The 24892-nt window shown below is 39.6% G+C and overlaps 1 protein-coding gene across 1 annotated transcript in view; it reads right to left on the reverse strand.

Annotated features, from left to right (window-relative positions):
• ATG10 (autophagy related 10) overlaps positions 1–24892 on the reverse strand; it is a 59297-nt gene that overhangs the window by 18651 nt on the left and 15754 nt on the right. The window contains exon 4 of the mRNA XM_059873797.1: positions 2905–3031. Within this exon, the coding sequence (XP_059729780.1) occupies positions 2905–3031 (127 nt within the window). The remainder of the gene's footprint in view (positions 1–2904; positions 3032–24892) is intronic.

Here is a 24892-nt window from a genome sequence, read left to right on the forward strand (position 1 = left end):
ACAGCAGGGGCAAGGATACAATGCAACTTTTTTCCCTTCTGCCCAAGAAGTGATCTGTAGTGCTTGAATGCTCCTAGCAGAGAGGACTGAGAACTGGATGTCTTCACTGGCACAAGCTCCTGAGAATGCCAACCAAGCTGGAGACCACAGGAAAATCCCCCCAGCAAATCCACAGGGAGCCTTTTTCCTAGGAGGGGCTGAGAGACCAGGTAAATGGAAGCTGTAGTCACATGGAGCAGGAGAAAGGCAGGATTTCATTGATTTCAACATTCTAGGGAAGTTTGCAAAGCGTCTGTTGGAGTGCAGATTTGGACAGGCTGGCATCAGCTGCTGTTATACAAAGGGACAAAGTGAATGCTGCAAAAGCCCTCGACCAGGCTGAACAGAAGAATCATTGTTTCCCAGGTGTGATGGGCACTGCAGACACTGCCAGGGAGGAAGCACAGCTCTGAATTCCAGCTCTGTGCCCTGTGCTGGGGAAGGCAAGACAGGACAGGGCTGTGGAACCACTGGAAGGATTACAGCTCACCTCTACCTCCCGAAGCCAGCTGTAATTAGCACGGGGATCAGTATGGGCAGGATCCCAGGGGAACCAGAACAGCTCACAGGAGACTTGTGAGGAACCCCTCCTCTTACCCAGTCTACAAACAATGGTAGGAATTTAGACTGGGAAATTGAGGTAAATCTTGGGGAGATTGTTCCTTGATTAGTGCAGGTGAGCAATGCAGTGAGCATTGCTGACTGTCTGACAAACAAAGTGAGGAGCCTATCACATGGACTCTTACCTCCAGAGAAAAAAACTCAGGGCATTTCCGAGAGTTTTCCTCACAGCAGGCTTGGGACAAGACAAAGGATACTCTGCTCAGGTATCTCCAGTGATTGTGAGCACATGCCAGCTGTACATTTCCAAAAATCCCACTTTGGGACCTTCAGACAGCACAGCACAGGCAGACCAACAATGTGCAGGGAAGACAGAATTCTTCATTTTCAAAAGTAAGTTGCCCATAATTAAAATCAGAGAATACCAGCTGGTAACACTGTAGGAAACACACTTACTGCCAGCATTTAGTATCCTGCTCCCTTCAAGAGTCAGATATTGTTATAATTTAAAAGAGAATGCAAAATGCTGAAGAGAACCCAGGTGACCTTCGGAAGCATCTATAAAAAGCCCTTGTTTTCCATTGTGAAAGGTTCCCAAGAAGTGTTTTAAAGGATAATTGAACTTGTAGAAGCAATTACAGTTCTGTACTGCAAGGGGAGCTGTTGGCACATAATACCAGGATTGTGCATTAGATCATCCACTGGCTCCTGGAACATCCACTTCCAGCTATAAGGAGTCATGTTTCAACACCTCCGATTCCCTGGTGCTGACAAGCTAAACAACTTGTTTTGTCTCTATGAGCTCTTCTCTGGTGATTAACTGCTTATGGTGAATACTAATTATATGGAAGTACCCTACAGTAGAGATACTGTCCTACTTCCTCTACCTGCACCATCTCCGTCCTCTTCTGTAGACACTGCACCATAAATTCAGCAAAAATCAGGAAGATTGCATTTTTCAGGACCACAAATAGGCTAACCTGTCTCTCACAGCAAAACTACCTTCATCTGCCTGTCTGCACAGTAAGTTCAAAAGCAAAAAACGCTGCATGTTTGTAAATGCCTGTAATAATGCTGGAAATAAATTTGCAACAGGATGCGTGCAAATGAGTTTTGGTGGTGGCAAAGACAGAGCAATGTCCCCAGTTCCCCATGTCCCACTCTGAGAATTTACCCCAAATTATCCATTCCTGAAACTGCACCTCAGACTAAAATCTTTCCACCAGGGAGCCTGTGAGAATTTGTTCTTCAATTTTGAATCTGAAGTGCTTTTTGAAACGCTAACACTGCAAAATTAGAAACCATTAAACAATATAAGGCAGAGAGTGATTAAATCTACCAAACACATTCAAAGCAGCTTAAGCTACTTTTTAATTAAAAAGGAAAAGATATCACAGGCAACATTCAGACATCTTTATCTAGATAAAGTTACGATATTATTCAAAACACAGAAGATGCTGATCATAGAATCATTTAGGTTGGAAAAGAGCTCTAAAATGATCGAGCCCAAGCCTTAATCCAATACAGCCATGCTCCCCACTCAACATTGTCCCCATGTGCCACAAGCTGGCCCTGCTGGCCACAGCACTGCAGGCACAAGCCAGGTGGCCCTGGAGCACAGGTACACAGGCTTGGGGCAGCAAGGAACAGAGCACAGCCAGTGCTGCAGTGTGATCACTCCGTGCCTGCTGATCAAATGAGTGACACCAACAGTGGCTTCCGTGGGAGGCTGAGTGTTCCTCCTTCCTCCCCTGACAGGATGGGTTCTGAAATCACAGTGGCTACAGCCACTCAGCAGTGGGTAGCAAGATGTACATACCAGGGAGGGGACAGGATCAGACTGTTTCGTGAGCCAACTTCAATACAAAAAAAAAGTCAATATCCTATCGGTATTATATTATTTTCCCTTAAGCAGCAGATTTAAACAGAAAACAGCATACATTTTAAAAGACACATTTAGACCCCAGCCTTGTGGCTCAAGCACTGTGGTTATGTCCACTGATTGCCCAGCCCAGTTTAAACCTGCAGCACTAAGTTTTTGTAATCACTTCAAGAAAAGAACAAGAAAAATGACCGGCAGTTTCAGTCAACCCACAGGCAAGATGCCAGGAGCCAAGGATCAGCCTCCCTCAGGCTGAGATGATATCATCTCCTCCACGGTCCTAGAGCTCTGTGTCCAGAGCACTGAAAAATTCTCTGGTGGGCAGCCTCACCTCTTGGTTTCTTATTACATCTCTTCCTCGAGCTAATACAAAATTTCCAACATCTACTGCACGCAGCACATGGAGTGTGTGCTGGCCTTACCCAAGAAGCAGGCTCTGAAATACAGCACAGGCACTTGGTAGCTGCTGGAGTAGAGGACGTGGTACTCGTAGCGAACCACTTCTTCTGTGCTGCAAACCCCAGCAGCCTGGGAGTCATCCGAGGGCTCCTGGAACGACACACGTGGCCACGGCAGCACGTCAGCCTCTGCTGCTGTGCCCAGGGAAATTGTCATGAACTCAGTAAATGTGCACAACAGAAATAATGGCAACCACCCCTTCCACAGCGCTACTCATGCAAACTCCCAAGGGAATTCTTCAACGCTAGCAAGAAAATCAGAGAAGTCTGAAACCTACAGTGTAAGACATCTTGCACAGTCCCTTCCAGAAACTGAACTATTTGCAAGCCTTTCCAGAACTGAGATCTTTCTAAGCTGCACCAAGGCTCTCTCTAAAATCTTCATGGCACAGTAACTGGCACAATAAGGGGACTACAGCTGTACCTGTCCTCATTACATTCAGTATAGACCATTTTAGAAGTGTATCCTGAAATAATCCAGTTTTGCTTGCCAAAAGACAAATCAAATGTATCCTCCAAAAATCCTCTGATCTACTTTCTTTAAAGGCTTTTTGCCAGGAGTTGCTTTTGCTAATAATATAAAATATATAATGTAATGTAATTATAATAATAACATAAAATGTAATAATAAAACTGAGAGGGGTTTTTTTTGCCCCTGTTAGTGTATATTCCAGGTGTAAAGTACTAAAGTTTATGGTAGATTTGAAACAAATCAAAATAGATGAAACTAATTGCATTGAGATATACCACAGCTGCAGCATGAATTTCACAACATTTCAAATTAATATTCCAACAGTGCTAAGCACACAGTTGTTTGGACTTTTCTAAAAGCTGTCATAATTCAATGTCTCTGGAAATTGAACCATTAAATTAATAATGCCATTGAGATTAAACATAAGAACAAACTTTCCAAGAAGACACTCTGGGTGTGGACTTGTTCAGTGCTCAAACCCCCAAATTTACATGCATGAACTAAGCAACCATAATGCCCCACAGGTTGGGCGTGCATTTCATGACTTGGCTATTGCCAAGCAACCCTGAATATTGGCTTATGATATCTGTCCAAGCAAAACAGAAAAAGATTGAGCAGAAAAGAAGAACCAGCATCCTCTGAACACTATGTTCATACAACACACCAGAAATTTACAGCTATTTTGCCTTTTTATCTCACATCCTTTATCAAGTCAGCAATGGATGAATCGATATATGACAAAATATAAAAACTGATAAACTTTAACAGTAACAACACCCAAGATATTTTCAGGTTTTTTCCCTGATGTGACTTTCCCCAGATTTAGTGTATTAGGCACCCAGATGCTGCTGAGGCAGAGGGACAGAAGTCCCCAAGTGAAAGCCCAGACCTTGGGAAGCTGCAGACCAAGGAACTGCCCACACATTTTTGGGCACAAAGTGAGAAGATCACAGATGACCACAGAGCAAAGGTTTCCTGGTAAATCCCAGATGTCTGCAGGAAAATGGCTGATTTTTGCTTATGGGGAAGCAAGTGCCTAAAGCACTGAATGGGAATGTTTGAAAACATGCCCTCAGGGTTAACCTGGTTTTAAAAACTGTATGTGAAGAAGTCAACCTGCCAGAAGGACAGTGTTGATTGCTGTTCCTGATGTTACAGGCCAGACAAAGACAGGAATGACATGCCCAGTTCCCACATACATGAGTGACAGACCAAGAAGGGATGTTCCTTTCCTCCTCACACAAGTCATACCCAGTGGTTATAAGTAAAATACAGCTTAAAATAAAAAAATTCTCCATATAACACTGAACCTTCTTTAAAATTGATTAATGCTTCAGTAAGAATAGCAAAAGAGACCATCAGCAGCCGGTGGGAAAAGAAAACAAAAAACCAAGCCCAGGTACAGTCAGGGTGGGGAAGAGAAAGAAGTGAGCCTACACGGTGCTTCTCAGGCATTAATGTTTCATCAGATACCACGGCCTTGCCTCCTGCTTAGTCACCAGCTTACCCTGCCCTAAAAGATACTTCTGGAAATGGCAACACTACCTGTTCCTGTGTTAAATACCACTGTTGTAGAAAAAAGACTGTCTGCATACACTGCATTCTGTACATAATGGTAAAATGACTAATTTGTGACTATTTTAGATCTGCACACAAAGGCAAATAGCTGAATCCTTCTCAGGGCTACTCTAATCCCCCCTCCTCTCAGGAAACAGCAATTTCACGTTTTCTGATTTAAAAAGACACATCACTGATGTGCAGTCGTGCTCTCTACAGTCTCTGCAAGTACAGCCCACAGCATTTTTGCAGGCAAAGTACATTTTGTAGCCTACAAGTTTCGATGGTATCTCTGTAGTTGATGAGATGAACTTTGCTGATGAGATGAACAAAACGAGTACAGTCATTTTAGGTGATCTTCAAAACAGCTCAAAATCTACAAATGGGTCACTAGAACCAAGGAGCCTCAGACAGTTTTGTATCAGCCCACAAGACCTCATTTTCACTCTTTAACCAGTACTGATAAAGCCCTAAATACAAAACACAGGTATAACTTTTAAAAACCAAAACTGACACTTTACTTTTACTTATGTCATGACAGCCTATTTTAACTCTTTCTCTGAATATTTGTTCTAGGCTTTTTTCATATTTATATTGTTGTTCTGACTCTTTTTAAGCTAATGCTGAATTTTACTTACTGCACTGGACAACACTGAAATCAAATTTAAATTTGGATGGTTTTGTAACTGCTGCAAAACATTCACATGTACAGACACCACAAAACAAAAGACAAAACACAAACATCAGCCTTAAAAAATGTCATATACAACACTAACCAAAAAAAGCATTTTAACCAAACTGCAATCTTTAAAAATTATACGAAGAAAGTTGTTTCTCAATTTTTTTGTTTCTGATTTTCAAATTTACTTGCATGCCTGCCATGCTTCTGCTTCAAGTTAAACTGTGAATCCAGGACTGACTGGCTGTTTCCTAAATAAACTGGGAAGCTGTCATCAGGAAGCATCTGCTCCTCTATTGCTCTCAGGTAAAATCACTCCTGTGCTATCATAATGGACTATTGAGCAGATGTTTAAAAGCAATGTATGTATTAGAAAGAAGATAAGCAGCAACTATCTAATTAATTACATTAGTTCCATCATAAATGAATTACCACTGATTTTAATTGATATAAAATTGTCCTCAACCTTTAAGTATCCCCAAAACAAATTAAGTCGATTTGTTCCTTTTAAAAAGCTAAATTATTTAAATCAATAGGTACGAAACACTGCCAGGTGTCATTCCGAAGGCAAAACAGCATATTTGTACTATTTCTATTCCTCCTGATGAGGAAGGCAAGCTTAAAACCTGTGATAACGAGTTAATTTGACAGCAGGAGAGAGTTAATTGTGGTTTTGGGTAGTTTAATGGCAGCAGGACAGCAAGGAGGTGTGGGTTAAGGCACCTTTGGAGGGAGACCATGAAGGAAAGGCAAGGCAGACAGGGTAAGCTGGGAAGGTGACAGACTCACCTAAAAAAATGGATTTCCCTACTGACACCAAACATTTTCTTATCTCTACCTCACCCTCAGAGGCCCACTGAGCCAGACTTTCTTGCTCAACCTGAATTCCCTTAGAAATTAAGAAGCAGGCCCCCTTTTGGGGGAAAAGGTAAGAGAAGTGGTGCAAATAAATGTTTCTCCTGGATGTCCAGGTACTGTTGCCCTTCTCCCAGTTCCCACATTCCACATCTCCTTTCTTGCTGCCTTGGCCTCTGTGTACTCCTGCCTTGTCCAGGCTCCTGGGAGATGCTCCTGCAGGACTGGGAAGAGGAGACACAGGCACAGGTATGGTAATGCTGCTTTGAGTGTGAGGAGGGGAAAACGGAGATGCAATCTGGATTAGTAAGCAAATTTGCCTTCATTGCTTGGAATGCATTTACGTCTAATTCCATTTCAGCCTCTAAAGTTGAAAGTGTATCACTCTTCCTCTCTCTTCAGAGGCGCAGAGCCACCACTGAAACGCAAGAACTTTCAGGAGCAGCTCTTTCAACACTCCTCCCCTGGCAAACAGGGAGATTTGAGCATGGAAACTGAATGGAAGGACAGCGTTCATCAGGGAGAATTAAACCAGGCTGATGAGCAGGGCGTGGCCATGTGGTGAGATGTTATCTCTGCTCTCCTCCCGGCTGTTCTCTCAAGCACCCAAACTTCCAGATCCAGTTCTTGCTGCAGCCCCCAAGGGTGCAGTCTCTGCAGGCCTTGGTCCCTCCTGTGCAGGATCTCAACTCAACTGAGACCTCCAGACCTTGTGGTGCCTTTGCCACCAGCAGTCACTATCCATGCAGTGTGGGGTCACAGTGGTCAGCTAGGTGACCCTGCCTGGGGAGGGGTGACACAGTGCATTTACTGACTGTCACTGTTTTTCATCACTACTAAATGCTCACACTGTGCTCAAATTTACAGGCTCTAAGCAAAAGTAGCCCGCTCTACCACAGACTCTAAAAATGCAGGTATCTCCCTGAAGGATTTCAGTGCAATATGGATGTTGTACAAAACCCTTTACCACCAGATGCACCAATTTTAAGTGCATTGATAAACTGCTCTCTTAAGTGAAGAACACATGGGGAATCCAACCACCTCCAGGTGCTTTCTAGTGCTGACATCACTAGTGACAGATGAGGAAAACACAAGGAAAGCAGAAGTGGTCTGAAGCATAATGAAGTTATCTTATGGATTTATTTTCTGTGTGCAGCTACAAAATCCTCCCCACTGTCTAAGACTTCTTACAATTTAGTCATCCAAGTGAAGAACCTGGTTAAATACTCAATAACAGAGAAAGAAAGTGGCTCTTAAATCATTTGGTGATGCCTATAATACTGTGTGGAAGGAGCTTTCTTTTGCAAGACACAGCTGCCCTGAAAAGCCACAATGTCATCAGTGGAGTCAAGGTAAACAGGTAGTGGATCCCTGAAACATGTCATTTTCCAAAGGGAAATCTTCTGGCTGAACTTAGCACCCTGGCCATGACACTATGAAAGCATCCACTCATTTTCAAAATAACTTTTTCCCAAAAATGTCCTTCCCCCCCCAACCCCAACCCCAAGCCTTCTGTTATTCACAGCAAACCAAAACACCAAAACCAAGACTTCCATCCCAAAAAGACATGGCACATAAAACTGCAGTAGTTCCTCATGCATGAACAATCATTTCTAACAGCTGGAAATTAGATTTGTCTTTTGATTGCTTCAAAACCACTATCACAAGTGAAAGCAAAGCCTTTTCAAGCAAAAGAAGCAACGGACCGTGAAAACGGAACAGTTGTGAATTTTGTCTTCATATAAAGGTGGGGAGCTGTTACAAAATCTCTCCTCATTCTTCCTGACTTGTCACATACAAAATGCAGATTTTGGTGGCTTTTCTCCTCCCACAGAAGAAACATTTTCTCTTGTTTTCATGCAGAGAGTACAAGGCTGTCTGCACAGGGCTGGAGCAGAGGCATGGTGTGTTAGGAAACCTCTTCTGGAGGGAATGGCAAGAAATCTGGGAAATGAGGCAAAGAAATCCAAGGAGACAGAGGGACACAGCTCATCTGTTAAGGGAAGATGGACCAACCCAAACTAGCTACAACTCCTGAGGGGAAGATCTCCCTGAAGCTAGGACACAGACCTTACAGAGGATCAGAGCAGCCCCACCTGGAACCGCCTCCACTGCCCCCCGCCAATGTTCTATGCCAATGTTATTCCTCAGACTGAGGAATTCACAGCAGTTTTCTTCCCATGGAACAATGGTGGGATAAGGAGCAGTTGGAGATAGCAGTGCCTGTACCCACTCATTTTTGCCACCTGCCTTCCAGGAACAATCATAGCGTCCCAGGATCACTGAGGATGGAAAATCCCTGTCAGATCCTTGAATCCCAGCTGTGCCCAGTCCCCACCCTGTCCCCAGCCCAGAGCTCTCAGTGCCACCTCCACGGGACACCTGCAGGGCTGGGCACTCCAAACCCCCCTGGGCAGTGCCAGGGCAGTTCCTGAGCCCCCTTTCCATGGGGAAATTCCTGCTGTGCCCCCCCTGAGCCTGCCCTGGCCCAGCCTGAGCCGTTCCCTCTGCTCCTGTCCCTGTCCCCTGGAGCACAGCCCGACCTCCCCGGCTGTCCCCTCCTGTCAGGAGCTGTGCAGAGCCACAAGGTCCCCCCTGAGCCTCCTTTTGAAGGATTTTCCCATCATTTTTGTCATTATCTTCCATTTGCACAAATTGGAGTAAGCTACAGCTTTGAGGTTAAGTACTATTCCACAAGATTATTGCTTCTTCGTAACTGAAGTGCTTCCAGGACTGGGCTCTGTGCTTTACAACAGGCAAAAAAAGGAAAAAAAAATTGCTACACTAGAAGACAACAGTAGCAGTTCAGCTGTATTTTAGGTCAGCTTTATTTTTTAGAACAAGGATTATTATTTCTGCTTTGTGAATCACAGCAGCAACCCAGTTTTGGCCGCGCTTAATTCAACAGGGAGACTGACAGCAAATGCCTACAAACCTTTACTTTTTAGAAGACAAACTCAAATCCTCATTAATTTCTCAGATGGGAAACTGTATGAAAACGATGCCAAGACTGACAGACAGTGTTTAACAGTAATTCTGGTGAAAAAGTTACAGACAGAAATGCTCAAATTATCACAAAATCTGGCGCTGTAAAAACAAGACATTTGAAATTAAGGGTTGCAATTAGAAGTGGCTGCACTGGTGCCCACCCAGGACTCTCCAAGGAAACAGCTCTGATACCAGGACAGTGACTTACTGCTAGAAATAAAACAACTGGATGCTGACCACTTGAAAAAGGAAATGGCATCTGATTAAGTTAGTATCTGACAAAATGATACATCTTGAAAGTTACTTGAGATGCTAACCTAAGCTTGGCCATAGACTGTATTAGATAAGCACGACCATTAGAAACAATAATCATAAACAATGTGGCTTAATTACAGCTGGCTTATTTGGATGTGAGAGATCCAATCCTATTACCTATATGTTAGGGCTAAAGCACATGTGTTATTCTTTTATTAGGAAAACATGAAGATGATACTAAATTATAATGACTCATTCCACATATAAAACAGCCTGAATTCAAAAATTTTAGCTATCACTGAAAATATTTTAAAAATTACTCAAAATAGTTGTGAAGTTACTCCTAAAATCTCCAAAAGAAAACCTGAACTTGTTCCTACAGTCAGACAAAAAATGACAGCACTTTAGGATCCAATGATTGTTTGCATTTGGGAATATCCAAGTTTAATAACTACATTTTTAAACAGAACAGGGGCAGACCCTACCAAGTCAAGTATGTTCAGCTTCTGCCCACTCTTAAAAGCTATTTATTGTATTCAAAAATTATACAATAAAAATGCATTTACCTTCAACTCTGTAATCACTGCTACAAAGGAAATAAAAAACTGAACTCAGACTGGGGCAGGTCAAAAGCCCTTAAGTTCATTTTCAAACACAATACTCTGCAAGAATATTCTAAATAGTAAGAAACACAAAGTTATCAAATGTCACTGATTTGGTGTCACAAACACACCAAATGTCTATTGGAGACATTCACAGTGGCTGGAGATACTTCCTTTATTAGTCTAATATCAAATGAAAACTGCCACGGAGTGTTACATGGTCTTTTCAATTTCCAGAAATGTGGTACATAATAAGTCTTGATGCAAACTTAACCACTTTGAATTTGCTTTATACTTCTTTAAAGCCAAGTAGGAAATCTGCATGAATTATTGACAATGTTTTTGTCTGGAATGACTCTTCTAACAGTCTCCATTCAAACTGTGCTTTATTTGACAAGAAAGCCCAGTACAGAATTAAGAATACCCAAATATTTCCACTGCTCATTGTGGTGGGAAACATGGGGTCAACAACACCCACAAACACAATGACCAGACAACACCACTTTAGCAGAAGGGTTAAAAACACCAAGAAATGGTACAGATGTACATAACTGCACTTGGCCAGGCTCGTGAATGCTTAAAACAAAAACCAGCATAATGGCTGAATTATTAAATAAATTAATCTCATTTCAAGGAATTATTCTCGTAGTTGAATTGCTCAGAACTAGGTGGAGGGACCTCAAGAAACTGTTCCGTATACAACTGTTCAATAACCATATCAGATTTTTCCCTTCAAACTTTATAAATAACCTACATAAAATACTTCAAGCAATTAGCAAGTTGTTCCAAAAAATGTTCAAACTCATTATCCCACAGGATGGGAAACAAGAAGCAAGGAAAGAGCCACTAATTGTACACATGTGCAGAGAAAGAGCCAGAACGTGGCTCTGACTGTTGGGACATTTTATCTGCTCTCATTTCCCTCAAAAGCTGCTCTATAATTTATTCCTTCCATTTGATTAAGGTATCTCAGGGGTTATTCCATATATTTATCCCTATTTGCAACTAACTGAAATCATAGCTAAGACAATGAAGTACAGACTTGGTTAAATTGCTCTTGCTTCTCAAAACTGAGATATTCCAAGTGTCCTGAAGGCATTCCATTCCAAAACAGGAAGCCAGAGAGGAGAGCACTCAGTAATTCTAATCATGTGCAGATCTCTTGGAAAGTATTTTCCTAAACATTTGCTGCAAGAACCTTTAATTGTACTGCATGCTGCTGCTTGTACCCCAAACAGGGTCCCACAGCAAGATATTTACTACTTAAATTGTCTCTGGTAATGTAAAGGAATCAACTGGAGACAACCAGGACCAGAATATTAAACTTCAGCCAAGTGCAAAACCAGGGAATCTGGGGAAGAAAAAGCAATTAAAAATATGTTAATATATTTTTAACATCCCATACAATGGCTTAATTCATAAAGCAGAGGCTACAAATGGTAGTGTTGCACCAAAATCAAAGATAAGTTAATTGGGTTTTTTCCCTAATTTCAGTTTATAAGTTTCTGCAACTCAACTGCCATCTCTGAATGAATAATTTTAGAAAAAAGGCTTGGTGTCCATATGATATTTCAAACAGTACTGCTGCAGTCCCTATTCCATCATGTTTCAGCTAACAGAAGAGTTTCTGACTTAGCTGAGACTGAAAGTAACATGTGAGTGGATCAGGAATTAACAACTGCAGAAACCAGCTCCCAGGGTCTTTCATGAACTGAATTCCAGAGGACTCCATCCCATTTACAGAAAAAGGCTAATGATGCCTCTTTATATCAATTTGCTTCTTTTTGCAAACATCTACACACCCATGCACAGCACGAGTGCAGGTATGTGGAACTATTTTTACAGCAGACTTCTTTCCCAGAGGAAAGCAGCTTTGGATTTTGCTTTGGATTTTGTAGAATTATGGAATCATTTAGGCTGGCAAAGACCTCTAAAACCATCGAGTCCAAATGCTGATAGGCATTCACACAAAACTGACCTCTCAATAAAAAGACACCACAGCCTCTCATATTTACAGGATCCTGGTACAGTTAGAGTTTTAAACCAGGAAAAGTGTTGCAAGAGATGTGCCTGTTACCCAAACAGAGAATAAAAGCAAAGATGAAGAAATAGCAAAATATAAATAAAACAATTCTTTTTTAAAAAAAATTTTAAAAACCAAACAAAAGAAAACCCACACAAAAACAAACACAGAAAATTGTGCAGGAAATTGTGTTTCTAGTGGTTTTGGATGCAATGCTGGTATTGTTTCTTCACCTAAATTTTTTGAATAACAAACAAAAATATTTTTATGCAGATTACCAAAATTCTAAGATGATTGCAGGATAGCTGCTTACATAAAATAAATCTGACTCAAATACTACAATTATATACAAGTAAAAATACATGAAGATAGGTGCATACATGATATTAAGTTTATTTGACTGCTGGGTCTCGCTCAATCTCTCAAAAACAACCAACTGCAAGACACCAAGTCAGGTGGGAATCTCATCTGCCATCAGACTGGCAGAGATTATTGAAATTTTAATGTCTTGAATGGAAAATCAAGAGCATGCTCTGCTTTCTAGGATCAGCCAGGAATTTTACAAGTTCAAGTAGAGGCAGTCAGGATTTTGTAACAGATCTTTGTATGGTGGACAGGGAAAAGTGTTCTGGCCTGCCATGTCCAGGTGACCACAGAACAAGAGAACAGGCATTTCAGGAGTCCTCCTGAACTCAGCATCTGTTCCATGATAAGCTTTCTAAATCTATGTTTAGACTTTTTTTTTATATTTGAGAAATAAGGGAGATCATGAGTTAAAGCGGAAAAATTTAAATGGGGAAGGACTGGAATCTGAAGAGGTTTAAATTTATTTAAATCAGAAATACAAAAACTTCCTAAAATTTATATCCTGAACTACTGAAAACAATACATAGGATACAGTTGCAGATCTGAGTGAATGACCACCTCACAAATGATATCAAGAGTATGAAAAGAAAGCCCCTACAGAGAACAAAAAAGAGGTATGGCAAGCAAAAAAACCCTACTTCTTGAAGCATAAGTTTAAAGAAGAAAGCAAGAACTGCCAAAATCCAAGTGGTACTTACAAATGGCAAAAGGGATTAGAACCATTTCTGAAAGAAAGAATAATTCATCATACAGAGCTACGTAGAAATTGGATTAAAACTTAACATTGGTTTGTCAAAAAAAGAGCAAGCCAAAGGAACCTGATACCTTCCCCTGATAAGATAACTGAATTAGTGGACAAGGAAATGCAGGAGATTCAATCTGTCTGGATGCAGTAAAATATCTGATATCAGGCCAAATAGGAAGCAGTTCTTTAAGTGGAGAAGATGGGGATTATGTTCAAAATGTAATGCACAAGAAAGTGGAAAAAGGGAGAGAATAACATGAAAAGCTAAAAAGAGAATTATTGACCAGGAGACAGTCAACTAACAAAGCACCTCTACAGCTGGGCAGTAAAGTAATCTTAGTTACAATATTCCTCCACAACCGGAGCACAAAAGCAGGAGATTGTTGACAAATTCTGCTGATGATACAAAGCTGGGCAGCACAGTCAATAGAGCAGGAGATGGAAACCGTGGCAGGAAATGGAGTTTATAACACCTGCGCAGCCACGCTGAGCTTGCCCACGAGCTGATCTCAGCTCTGCTCTCCCCTGTCACACGAGTATTGACAGGGCCAACAAATCACAAGACAAATGCCCCTCATTCCCTGCTGCCACCAGGGATCCCACACACACTCCACAGAGCTCATTGCCTCAGCCGTGATTTACACCCAGAGCAGAGAACCAGAAATGCTGAGATTTGCCCAAATGCTGCCGTTTTCACTCCTGGACAAAATCCGGGATTTTAACATTTGTCTTTTTCTTTAATCAATACAGAAGTTAAATATGAGCACTTTTCACAGGACAAAAACCTTCTGGTCTGAGATGGTAAATGTTAAAACAGAAAATGTCAGAATTTCCAAATTAAAGTGTGCCATATAAATCTGAACAGGCTCACCCGGAATCAGCTGGACATTCACTCTGATAATCCTGGTAGTGTGCATTAGGGCATCAGTGGGAAAAGAATTCAAAAATACAGCTCTGCTGGGCAATGCAGCAGATTATTAAATTTGCTAAAAAAAAAAAACTTTCAGAAAAGTTTAAAACCTTGTCACATTTTCATTAGGATTAATCTGATCCTAGATGAACTACTTCATTTATCTAATTAGAAAACAAAGTTCCTGAAAAAAATCTGAGTTTGTAGAAAACGGATTTTCTACTCAAAAATTCTCTTGACACCTTCACCTGTACTGCAGTATCCATACAGCACTAAGCAAAAGAAAAGTGAATGTTCATTAAAACTGCAGTTATAACTCTGAAAAAAGGGAAAAATAAAGCCACTTCACAGTCACAGAAAATCCATTTATTTCATATCAGTACATTAAAACATGTAACATTAGGCTAGACAGAAACTGAACTCCAGTTTTCTTGTTTATATTATCAACCAATTTTAGGATGGTAGAGGAATGCAGAGCACTACACTAAATACTGATTATACACAGTTCTGATGTGACCCAAAGTTTGTTCTGACTTTCAAGGATAGCTGACCATCTGTATCATAAATATCAAACCTCAGCTCTGTCCTGAGGTTTTTTTGTCCCCAAGAACCATCTTTAGTGATATGACTTTTAAGCTGCACCGTGCTTGTTTATCCTACAGCTCCACCCCTAAAGAAGTTAGGCAAAATTTTCAGCAATAAACCCAAGAAGACCAAGACACAACAGGAAAGGCTAAGTCCTAAATAGACTATTTTATTGTTTAACACAGGAAAGTAAACACTGCAATGCAGAGATGGAGTAATTCAAGGTAAAGTTCTTGCCTTAATGGTTTCATTGAATATTTTAAGAAGGTTTTCCAATACAAAGTGACAATACAGAGCTGACTGAATATTCTACATCAGAATTACTTTTACAAAGTTATTTCGTTCTGTTTGCTTCTACCCCCTACAAGCAAGAGCTACTCTGTGAAAACAGAGACAAAAAAGTGAAAAGCTTTGATCAAACGTACATTTCAAAAATCACAACGGAACAGAGAGTATAATTTACTTATCCTGATCCCTACTGCCAAAATGCTCAGGATTTCCAAACATGTAAAAAAAAACCTACTCAAAAAAACCCCACCCCCAATTCGTGACTTTACAGCTCACTATTTTAGTAAAATAACTTCAAAATTGGTTCTGCTTAGGAACACCAGCGAACTTTAAAACATGTGATGGCAGTAAAGTACTCAACAAATATTTCAGATCTCTTTGTTTTCAAATCCAAACATTCCAAAATTTAAATCAAATATTACCAGGCTGTAATCATTCACTGGTAAAATACCTATGTATTTTAAAAGTCCTTTTAGTTTAATTTTATAATTGAAAATTATGTAAAAAACATGCTGGCTGCTTCACCACAGGTGAGGAGAACCTCTAATTACAGGACAACAATATCATGCTTCAGACAGCCTTGGAACACACCCTGGCACCTCCACAGCTTTACCAACTGTAAAAAGCATGCTTTGAAACAATCTAACAAATAACTTTTTGAAGAATATCAACTCTCTGTGCTAAACACTTATTTAAAAACAAAATCACTGCCAATAGTTCTGTGAACTATTAGACATATTTTCAAAGCATGGAGACCCTCAAATCAGAAAGAATTACATTTTCAGCAACCTTGAGGAACAGAATGAAATAATACCCAAAGCTGCAAAAACCAAAATTTATTTATTTCTTCAGGTGGTGCAAGACTTTTATCAGATATAACCCAGGAAAACATACAACTGTGTCTGTAGAATTAATAATATTAGCATGCTATTGAGTAACTTCCAGTGTAAACCCAGGTCACTGGAGAAGCAACAGTAAATGCAAGATTTGTTTGTATCTTTAACTTGAAAATGTGATTTCAACACTAGGAGGGTTAATACTTTTGAAAATTAAAAAAAAAGGATTAATCACAGAAACAGGTGCCAAAAGCATAATTAAAACACATCTGAACATATTATTTTCCCACATTTTCCTATGTAGAAGAAAATACTAATTCTTTATATAGTCTTTGGAGGACAAATACAAATACAGGAAATAAAAAAGAAACATTAATTTTACAACAAAAACTACAAATACATATATTTCCCTAAAATTATAAAGGATGATGATGTTTTACACAGCTTTCCTAAACTGACTGACCAGCTCTGATGTATTTGCTTTGCTCCATTTTGCCATAGTTCAACAGAACTTCTGTGTCTTTCTTCCCTTTCATATTAGGTGCTTTCAAAATAACTAATTTTTTTAATCTCTTAATCACACAGGCATTAAAGGAATTGTTGATACTCCAGATATTAAGTAATAGACATAGAACCAAGGCAAATTTGGAATGGGCAAAGGGAAAAATCAGATGCTAGATAGAAACATGTAACTTTGCTAACCTAAAATAGAAAAAAAAAAAAGTAATATTAAATTCTTAGTTCTAGAGATAAGCCTGAAGAAAAAGCATATGCCATGTTGGAAAGTGAAAAAAAGTTATTACAGATTTTAATCTGGTTTTAAGGTGTAAGGTTAGAATCTGTTGAGTTGCCAATGTTCAGCACACCTTAATGCCCACTCTATTTTATGTTTACATTTCCCTCCACCTAAGCCTTTTGTCTCCAATATTTTACACAATAACTCAGTCCCACAAACTTGTTCCTTTGAACAACAGCAGTGCAATCCCATCTGAACCTGTGCAGAAAAGCAAACAATTATTCTGTCTGCTCCAAGCCCTGTCATTTCCATGAGGAAGCATGACAGTGCTCATATCATTGCTACTGGTTGCCAATCACAACTGGGAACTGCCTGAGTCAGACAAAATCAACCTAAAAAGAGCATATTAATATTAGATTTTATCATACAAAATTATAATTCTGTCATCAGGGTTAGCTTTTTTTTTTTTTTCAGTATAAATCTCTACCGAGGCACTCTGTACAGATGGTGCCAGGGTGTTTTCCTACCACCTGAGAGATTCCAGGTGCTCAAATGGACCCCTCCAGCTGGCAGGACTCCTGCAGAGTTCCAGAAAATTCCAAACTTAACTCAAGTTCTACATCCCTGCTGCCTTCCTGTTACACATCCTCCTTGGAGAAGATTATCTGTCAGTTCTGCTCCTTTTTAACACCAAATTACTGAAAAATTAAAACCAATTCCACCCAGGAAAGGAAAATACTATGTTCTCGGTAACAGATCTGGAAAAGGTAAAAATCCAATGCTATGAATAATCTCAAATTGTGTGTCATTCATAATTGCATTTTTAAAGACCAGAGTGTTTCTCTGCTCGAAGACAAAGCTTGGCTCCAAAGGTGAAATAACTGACTAACCTTGCAGCATTTCTCTTCTTTAATCCATCAGGACATAAAAGAAGAAACTCCTAGCTGAACTTCACATGAAAACAGAACTAGGGAGACAGCTTTTTAAAAGAATAAAATCTGAGGGATTTTGAGGATCACACACTCTCAAAATCAGACCCCAGGCTTTCAGGACCCTTTATCTAGGCCAAAAGTGAAAATCCCTCTCACAGAGCTATGTAAAGATGAGGGTCCTGGTTCACACAGGGAAAATATTCGCTCTTGTGCAATCTCTGCTTTGATTTCCTTGCTCTCCAAGCAGCCTTGCAGAATCTGATTTTACATATAAACAAAGGCATTAACTCTAAATGTGCATCCTGCACTGCAGCCACAGATTACACAAATGAGCAATGATCTATAAAACAGGAGGCTAAGGAACCTCCTAGGTGGTGAAGTTCAGTATCTTGTTACCACAGGTATCAAACCTCGCAGAATGCCTTTTTCTAGATTTATATACTTTTATCTGCAAACTGACTGACTTCAAGATACTATTGCTCCTTTTGGAAAGCTATTTCAGCATCCCACTTCTCTGATTCTACTGCATGCTTATCCAAGTTCAGTTTATAACTGTAAATTCTCATGGCAACATGATAGTTTAGTTTAAGGAGCTTTTTTTCATACCGTGGCATTTCAAACCATTTTGCCCAATGTATTAAGAGAGATAAACCATATTTCCTTCCAGGCTTTTTTTTTTTTAATACTAAGCAAGAATTCTTCTAGTCTTTTCTCTTTTCCCAATCTGATTTTTCCAATCAACATAAAAAAATCCATTATATTTTAATTCTCCTAATTTTTTGTTTCAGTGGGAGTGGCTGTAATTAAACATACAACATGACAGACAAGTCCTCAACATCCTTGTTTAATACCAGTTCCATCAAAGAGCAACAGCAAGACAGAACCTAAACCTGTCTTTATTTCATTCATGCCCATGAGCAGTTACAGTAATCCTATGATCAACTAAAACACCCATTTATTTCTCCTCCTCAGTCATTTCCAACTAATGAGCCTCACACTTCTGAAGCAGCATTACCTTACCCCTACTCCCCAAGTACATGACCTTATACTTTGCAGCACTAAATTTCATCCTGGCTCTGTTCTGCCAGTCCTAGATCCCCTCTGGCTCTCTCCACAGGAATTTCTTACCTTCTGCTGTATTGACAATGCCTCCAGATATTCTGACATCAGCAAACTTCATTAACCCTCTCCAACTCCCTGTCCTGCAACTGCAGCTTAAAACAGGAGATTTATCTGAGGGTGAATTTTTGTGGTGTCATCACACAGGTCTGCTTTCCTGTGCTCCATGGATAAAAAGTTTTACTAAAGTCTACAAGAGTTAGGAGCACTGAACTGTCTTTGTCCAGTCACTCAGTTATTTTGCCAGATCCTAGACAATGGTTCAATACATCCACTACCTTCTGAACATCACCTTGCATTCCATCCTATTTCCATATTCAACCTTTACTTAAATCTTCCTTAAGGATTTCTTCGAAAACTTTGAATACCACTGATGCCAGACTAATGAATATATAGCTTTTTCCCTTTTGAAACTGAAAAAAAAAACCAAAACCCAACAGATTTCTGACATCTGACAGAAATTCTAGGGTAGAAGTTATCTCTTTCTTCTGTATGATCTCCTTTTAAAATGTGTTTCCCCCTTGATTGAAGCATCTACTATCTTCAGTAGTTGTTCATCAGACCCATCCTCACCAGACATCCTGCCTTGTCTGAAAGAATCTTTACTGGAAATAGGAATTTATTTCCATTTACCTGGTGAACAGACTAAAATATAATTTATCTGCAATCTGTTTCCTGGGCTTGTTTCTCTTTCTTTACTACTGCTATATGCAGAGTTAAATAACCTTCTGGTATTTCTCTCAGCATCTTTTCAGACCTATTTACCATATATAAAGCAGGTTCTCTTTCTGACAATTCTTGACTCTAAAAAGCCAAAACTATACATTTGTGCCATTCCTAAGTGTTGGGGATTTTTTCCTAATGATTTTGATACAATACCTGCTTCTCAGATTATCCTGCACATTTGATTGAAGAAAGGTGAAGCATGCTTCAGTCAAAACCATTAAACCTCTTTAGAATTTAAAATCTGCCCTTTGGAAATTAAGAAACATAAACACTCAAGTTGTCCATCTATTTATTTTAAACAGAATCAATTAATGATGTGTCCTTCTGAGCCTGTTTTCTCGGGCCAGCTGTTCTGTAATTCTTACTACATGCTAAAACCAGGTCTGAAGGAGTTTCAGGTTTTACTCATTAAGAAGCATAACTCTGGGAGAAATCCATCTGCTGTTACATCCCAAAGACCCTTACAATTTTTAGCAATAATAACCAGAATAGTAATTAAATTTAATAATGTCATAGTTACCAACAAGCCACTTGCAATAAATTAGTGGGGAAAAATAATTTTACAAGTCTGACTTCAAATCCAATTAGTGACCTACTCAAAACTTGTTTCAACTGTTTTTTAAACTAAAAAGTTGTAGAGCCTCTCAAACTGACTTATGGTCCCACAACAAGTATCCTTAACTAAGTTTTTAAGAGAAGTGTTGAAGAAGTTTTCTGTATTTTTCTTATTATTTAAGAACAAATTGTTCACTTCAGGAGTAACTGAAAACAGCTGTATCTCCTCTACAGAGAAAAGAAATTTTTTAATATCTATGTTTTCTTGAATTGGTAGGGGAAAATTTAAGTAAAAGGCAATTCAAAAAATGGACAGGGAAAAAGGAAAAAATAAAAGGCAGGGAAAACCCACCCTTCTGCTCTCCTGCTGCTGAAAATTAAACAATTTGCAATCTCATTTCTGGCATTAGGAAGCCACTAAAAAAAAAGCCTGTAAAACACTAGAATGGGCTCATGCCCTTCCTTACCAAAGTATTGCATCAGCTCACTTCCCTCCTACTCTTCACACTTCTTTCTATTCATCCATTCACTCCCTCCCTCTTTGCCTACAAATTATTAACAAGTTCAGCTCAAAGTATCAAGTGTTCAGTTCTTAATAATCATTATTTCCAAAACTTTGAGGCACTTAATTCCAATTTTATTTGCTTAAGCACTTTGTTGTATTACTCATGCATGGCCATTAAATGTTCTTCAACCACTAAAGAAAACTGATTATACTTTTTAATTACACATTATTTACATCTTGGAGGAGGGCTGTCCTTTATGAAGGGCCTCACACAACAAAAGGGAACAGCTCATCACAGCAGACATGACTGAAAAAAAGAGATGATGGAACACCTGCTACAGCTGTTTACACATGGTAACAAGGTCTGTGATCCAGAGATGCCTTGGAAAAACAACAGGTAAAAGGGAATTCTCAGGAACAGTTTAAAATACCAATGGGCAAAATCTGAAAGTACCAGCTAATTGAAATAGTGTAAGAATACCTTCCAGAAAACTAAGTGTACCAGAACAGGGATTACAATTTAAGATAATGAAGTACATTAACTGAGAAACATCACCAACCACCCCATTCAAGTTATTTTTCTATTTCTTCTTTTTTACCAAGATTTCTGTCACAGTATTATCTCAGCAGTTTTCAGAAAGACTTTTTTTAAAAGGGACATTAAAGTCTAGTTATTTTTAGAGATATTTCTAGAGATGGGTTTCAAATAAAATTCTATAATGAGACCCTACTGTGGCAGCACTTTCTATGCAGAGACAAAGAAAATCAGTAGAGTTGGTAGATGAGGTAAAAAACCTGGCACAGGAAATAAAGTCCAATACCAGAAATCTGGTTAACAGGGGAGAAAAAAACACCTTGCCAAGGTATTCTCACTGCTCATAAGCATTCAAACCTGCCATTCACAGGGACAAACCTTGTATCAGCTACAGTTAAGCTGGGCTCCCCCAAAGAATGCAATGTTTTAATATCCATGTACTTTGCATATTGTGCCAGGAATACAAGGGTGCCTTTACTCACATTCCATCAAATGCACTCTCTGTCTTCCCAAAGCACATGCTCTTGAGGAAAGAGAGGGAAAAATCAATAGCAAAAAAGAAGTCTCTTTTTTTATGCAAGCATAGTTCTTTAATCAATTCATATTTATTATTTTGTATTGCCTCAAATTCAGATGACAAAATATTTTGATATTGCTTATCAAGTTGCTTGCTAAGTGCTGTAAGCCCAGAATTACCTGCAATTACTTTTAAATGTTTAGTGTGGCTGATTTTCTATCCTTCAGATCTGCTTTAAGTGTTAGGCCCAAGGAAGAAGAGGGCTCTTGCCCGATCTGGGACATTTACAAAGGCCTTTGTCCTGAGGATTCTCTGGCACACAGTAAATTACCTCAGGCACAGAACTTTCATGGCCTGTCCTCCACTCAGCCACTTACCTCCATAAAACTTGCAGGAGCTTAATTATCTTTAAAAACCTTTACTTTGCTCAAATGGGGTTAGCATCACTCCACAGAAAGAAGAATTTCTGAGAAGGTGCAAGGGAAGAGAGTGAAGCACACATCACAGAAAAACAGATCAAAACAGGTTTTCTAACACAATCCAAAGGAAAGTGTTATACCTTGCTAACCATGGTGTAGCAGACCTTTTGCAGTCTCATCTTTCCAATGTTTAACAGTTTTCTCAGAATTCAAATTTGTGCAGTTATGGTTTACACAAAAACTACATCTGATCTTAAACAGCAAATATGTCTCTATCCTTCTAAAATATAGGACAAAACCTGGGGAATATGAAATTTAGGCATCTAACAACAGGCAGCAATTAAAAATATTTTTAAAATTACAAACTTATGAGATAGTCTGCCATTTACATTTGTATTTAAATGGACAGTAGTAATAATAGCAGTGGTAATATTTTTTTTCTGACTGCTAAATATTTCTAACTTATACCAGACCATGGGATCAAAATCTTGATTCAATATTCTCTTCAATTTTTAACTACACTTCTGCATCTTAAACACTGGACTAATTAAATATACATTTACATGTATTAGAACACATGCTGTGACTATGCTGAAAGACAGGAATCCTGCAAAGGAGATGTTTAAATATATTCCATGCATCCTACTAGGTTTCAGGATTTCATACAGGAAGTTTTTCTAGCTCTTGTGCTCTTCCTTGTAAACCAGTGCAGCCTAACTTTGCCTTAGCTTCTAAATCTTGGACAACACCTTCAAAATCACAGATTCTCCTTCAGACTGGCTTTGGTCTCTTTAAGTGCCCATGTGGCTTGATTTTCCCAAGCATTTGTGCTCAGAAGCTTCTGCTGAGGAGAGGCAAAGGACCCAGTGCTGCCAAGATCCTGGTCAGCTCAGACACAGCTCAGCTTCCACATCTGCTGGAAACTGTACGGCCCAGATAGCAATGTTTAATTCTTCTGACACACCTCCCTTCCAAAAAGATCAGTACTACCCACCAACATCTCCAAAGTATGGGTTTCACTGAGTATCTAGGAGGGAAAACAAAAGTTTCACAAGCACTAACTGAAGTACTAACAAAGCTGGAAGATGGAATTCAGTTTGCTTAAGCCAGACACTTAAATCATTAAATCATATTCATCATTAAATCATATTCAGGGCTAAAGTTCCAAGTTAGTTGATGAAGAAATAACTGGCTTTGAAGGTCACCATGACCATCTACCCACGTCTGCACTGCTGCTGCTGCCTGAACTCAAGCAGATAATATCTTAATTTAGAGAAACTCAAAAGCACAAAGCAACCTCAAGAGCACACTGTGGTGACAAACAGAATCTTAATCCCCAGAGCATTTCCAAAGGAATTGAGTCAAATCCAGGCACAACCACTGGCTCCCACATACCTGCCTATGAGAAAGAACTAAGCTTTCATCCTAAAAGCCCTGAGGCCCCCAAGAGCAGACCTGGTGGCTGGTATTTCAGACACCACACCTGCAGCACGTGGAAATACAGCACTGCCAGATCCCACACACAACACAGGCAGCACCAAACCCTTCCAGAAAATAAAAAAAGCTGAAAAAGACAAAGGCACATCGTACAGCACCTGAAAATCTACATATTGTGAAATTAATGTTTCCAAGGTCATCTCAACACATCCCAATACTGCTCACAGTTTCTGAAATCAACATCAAGATTTACATAAATATAATCATTACATAACATTCAACTGAAATGGGCAGAATGCTGGGAATTCCTATAATACTCCCAGGAAAACTATTAATAAATTAATCTACCTGCTCAACACCGTAGGACTGAAGAGATTAATTTAAATTCTGGGATAGGATCATGTATGACAGGTGATGGCTAACCCATCTTGCTACAAACATATCACCAAAGACTACTGCTGTATGAACACAGTGGCTTTAGATATTTAGGGAAGACCAAGGGTTGGACATTTCTGAGTGGTTTGTGCTCAGAAATTATATATGAATTCCTTGATCTCGTGGTCTGGCAATAAGAAATGTGTCTTCACTTGCTTTGGTTCCTTAATCCATTCCTCCCTCTCAGAGTGACACCTTCCACTCAGTTGCTATCTCACCTTCCTGAAAATTAACCAGTCCAGATGCAACAAAGAAAATTACCATCAAGATCCCAGGAAAAGAAGGAAAACCAAGGCTGTAATGTTAGCTAACACAAGCCAGGAAATTTAAAGCGGAAATTGAAATTTCAGCCTGAGATAGACGTTTTGGCACAGATATTGCATGATTTTCCTTTGAGTATTGTCAGTCAAGATCCTCGCTCCTGGGACTACACCTTCACAGCACATTCCAAATATACACAACATGCGGAGAGGCTTTGAGAGTTGATGGTATTTGCATTTGGACTGACATCTCCTTGTAATATGTTTGACACTGAGCACTTCTGCAACAAAGAACCGAGCCGCTTTCAACCCAACTCTTTTCCAAAGAATAACGGGCAACTACACAAGAATGAATAAGTGAACAGTTTGCTACAGCAGTGAATGCTTCCGAAAACAGCAAGTTTGCAGGCACCAGATGGAAGAGAACATTACTGCAATTCCTGCATCCCATCGTGTAACAGCCAACAGAGCCGTTAACGCTTTCGGGTGATTTCTGAGCTTTTTAATGTGCTTCCCTTTGAAGGTGGGGGGTTTTTTTGTGCCCTGTCAGTCTGCAAGCTAGGTTCAGCTGTCTGGGAAAGAAATTTTATTGGCAAGCTATCAAATAGCGAAAAA

Source organism: Haemorhous mexicanus, chromosome Z (genome assembly GCF_027477595.1).
Source record: "Haemorhous mexicanus isolate bHaeMex1 chromosome Z, bHaeMex1.pri, whole genome shotgun sequence".
Lineage (NCBI taxonomy): Eukaryota > Metazoa > Chordata > Aves > Passeriformes > Fringillidae > Haemorhous > Haemorhous mexicanus.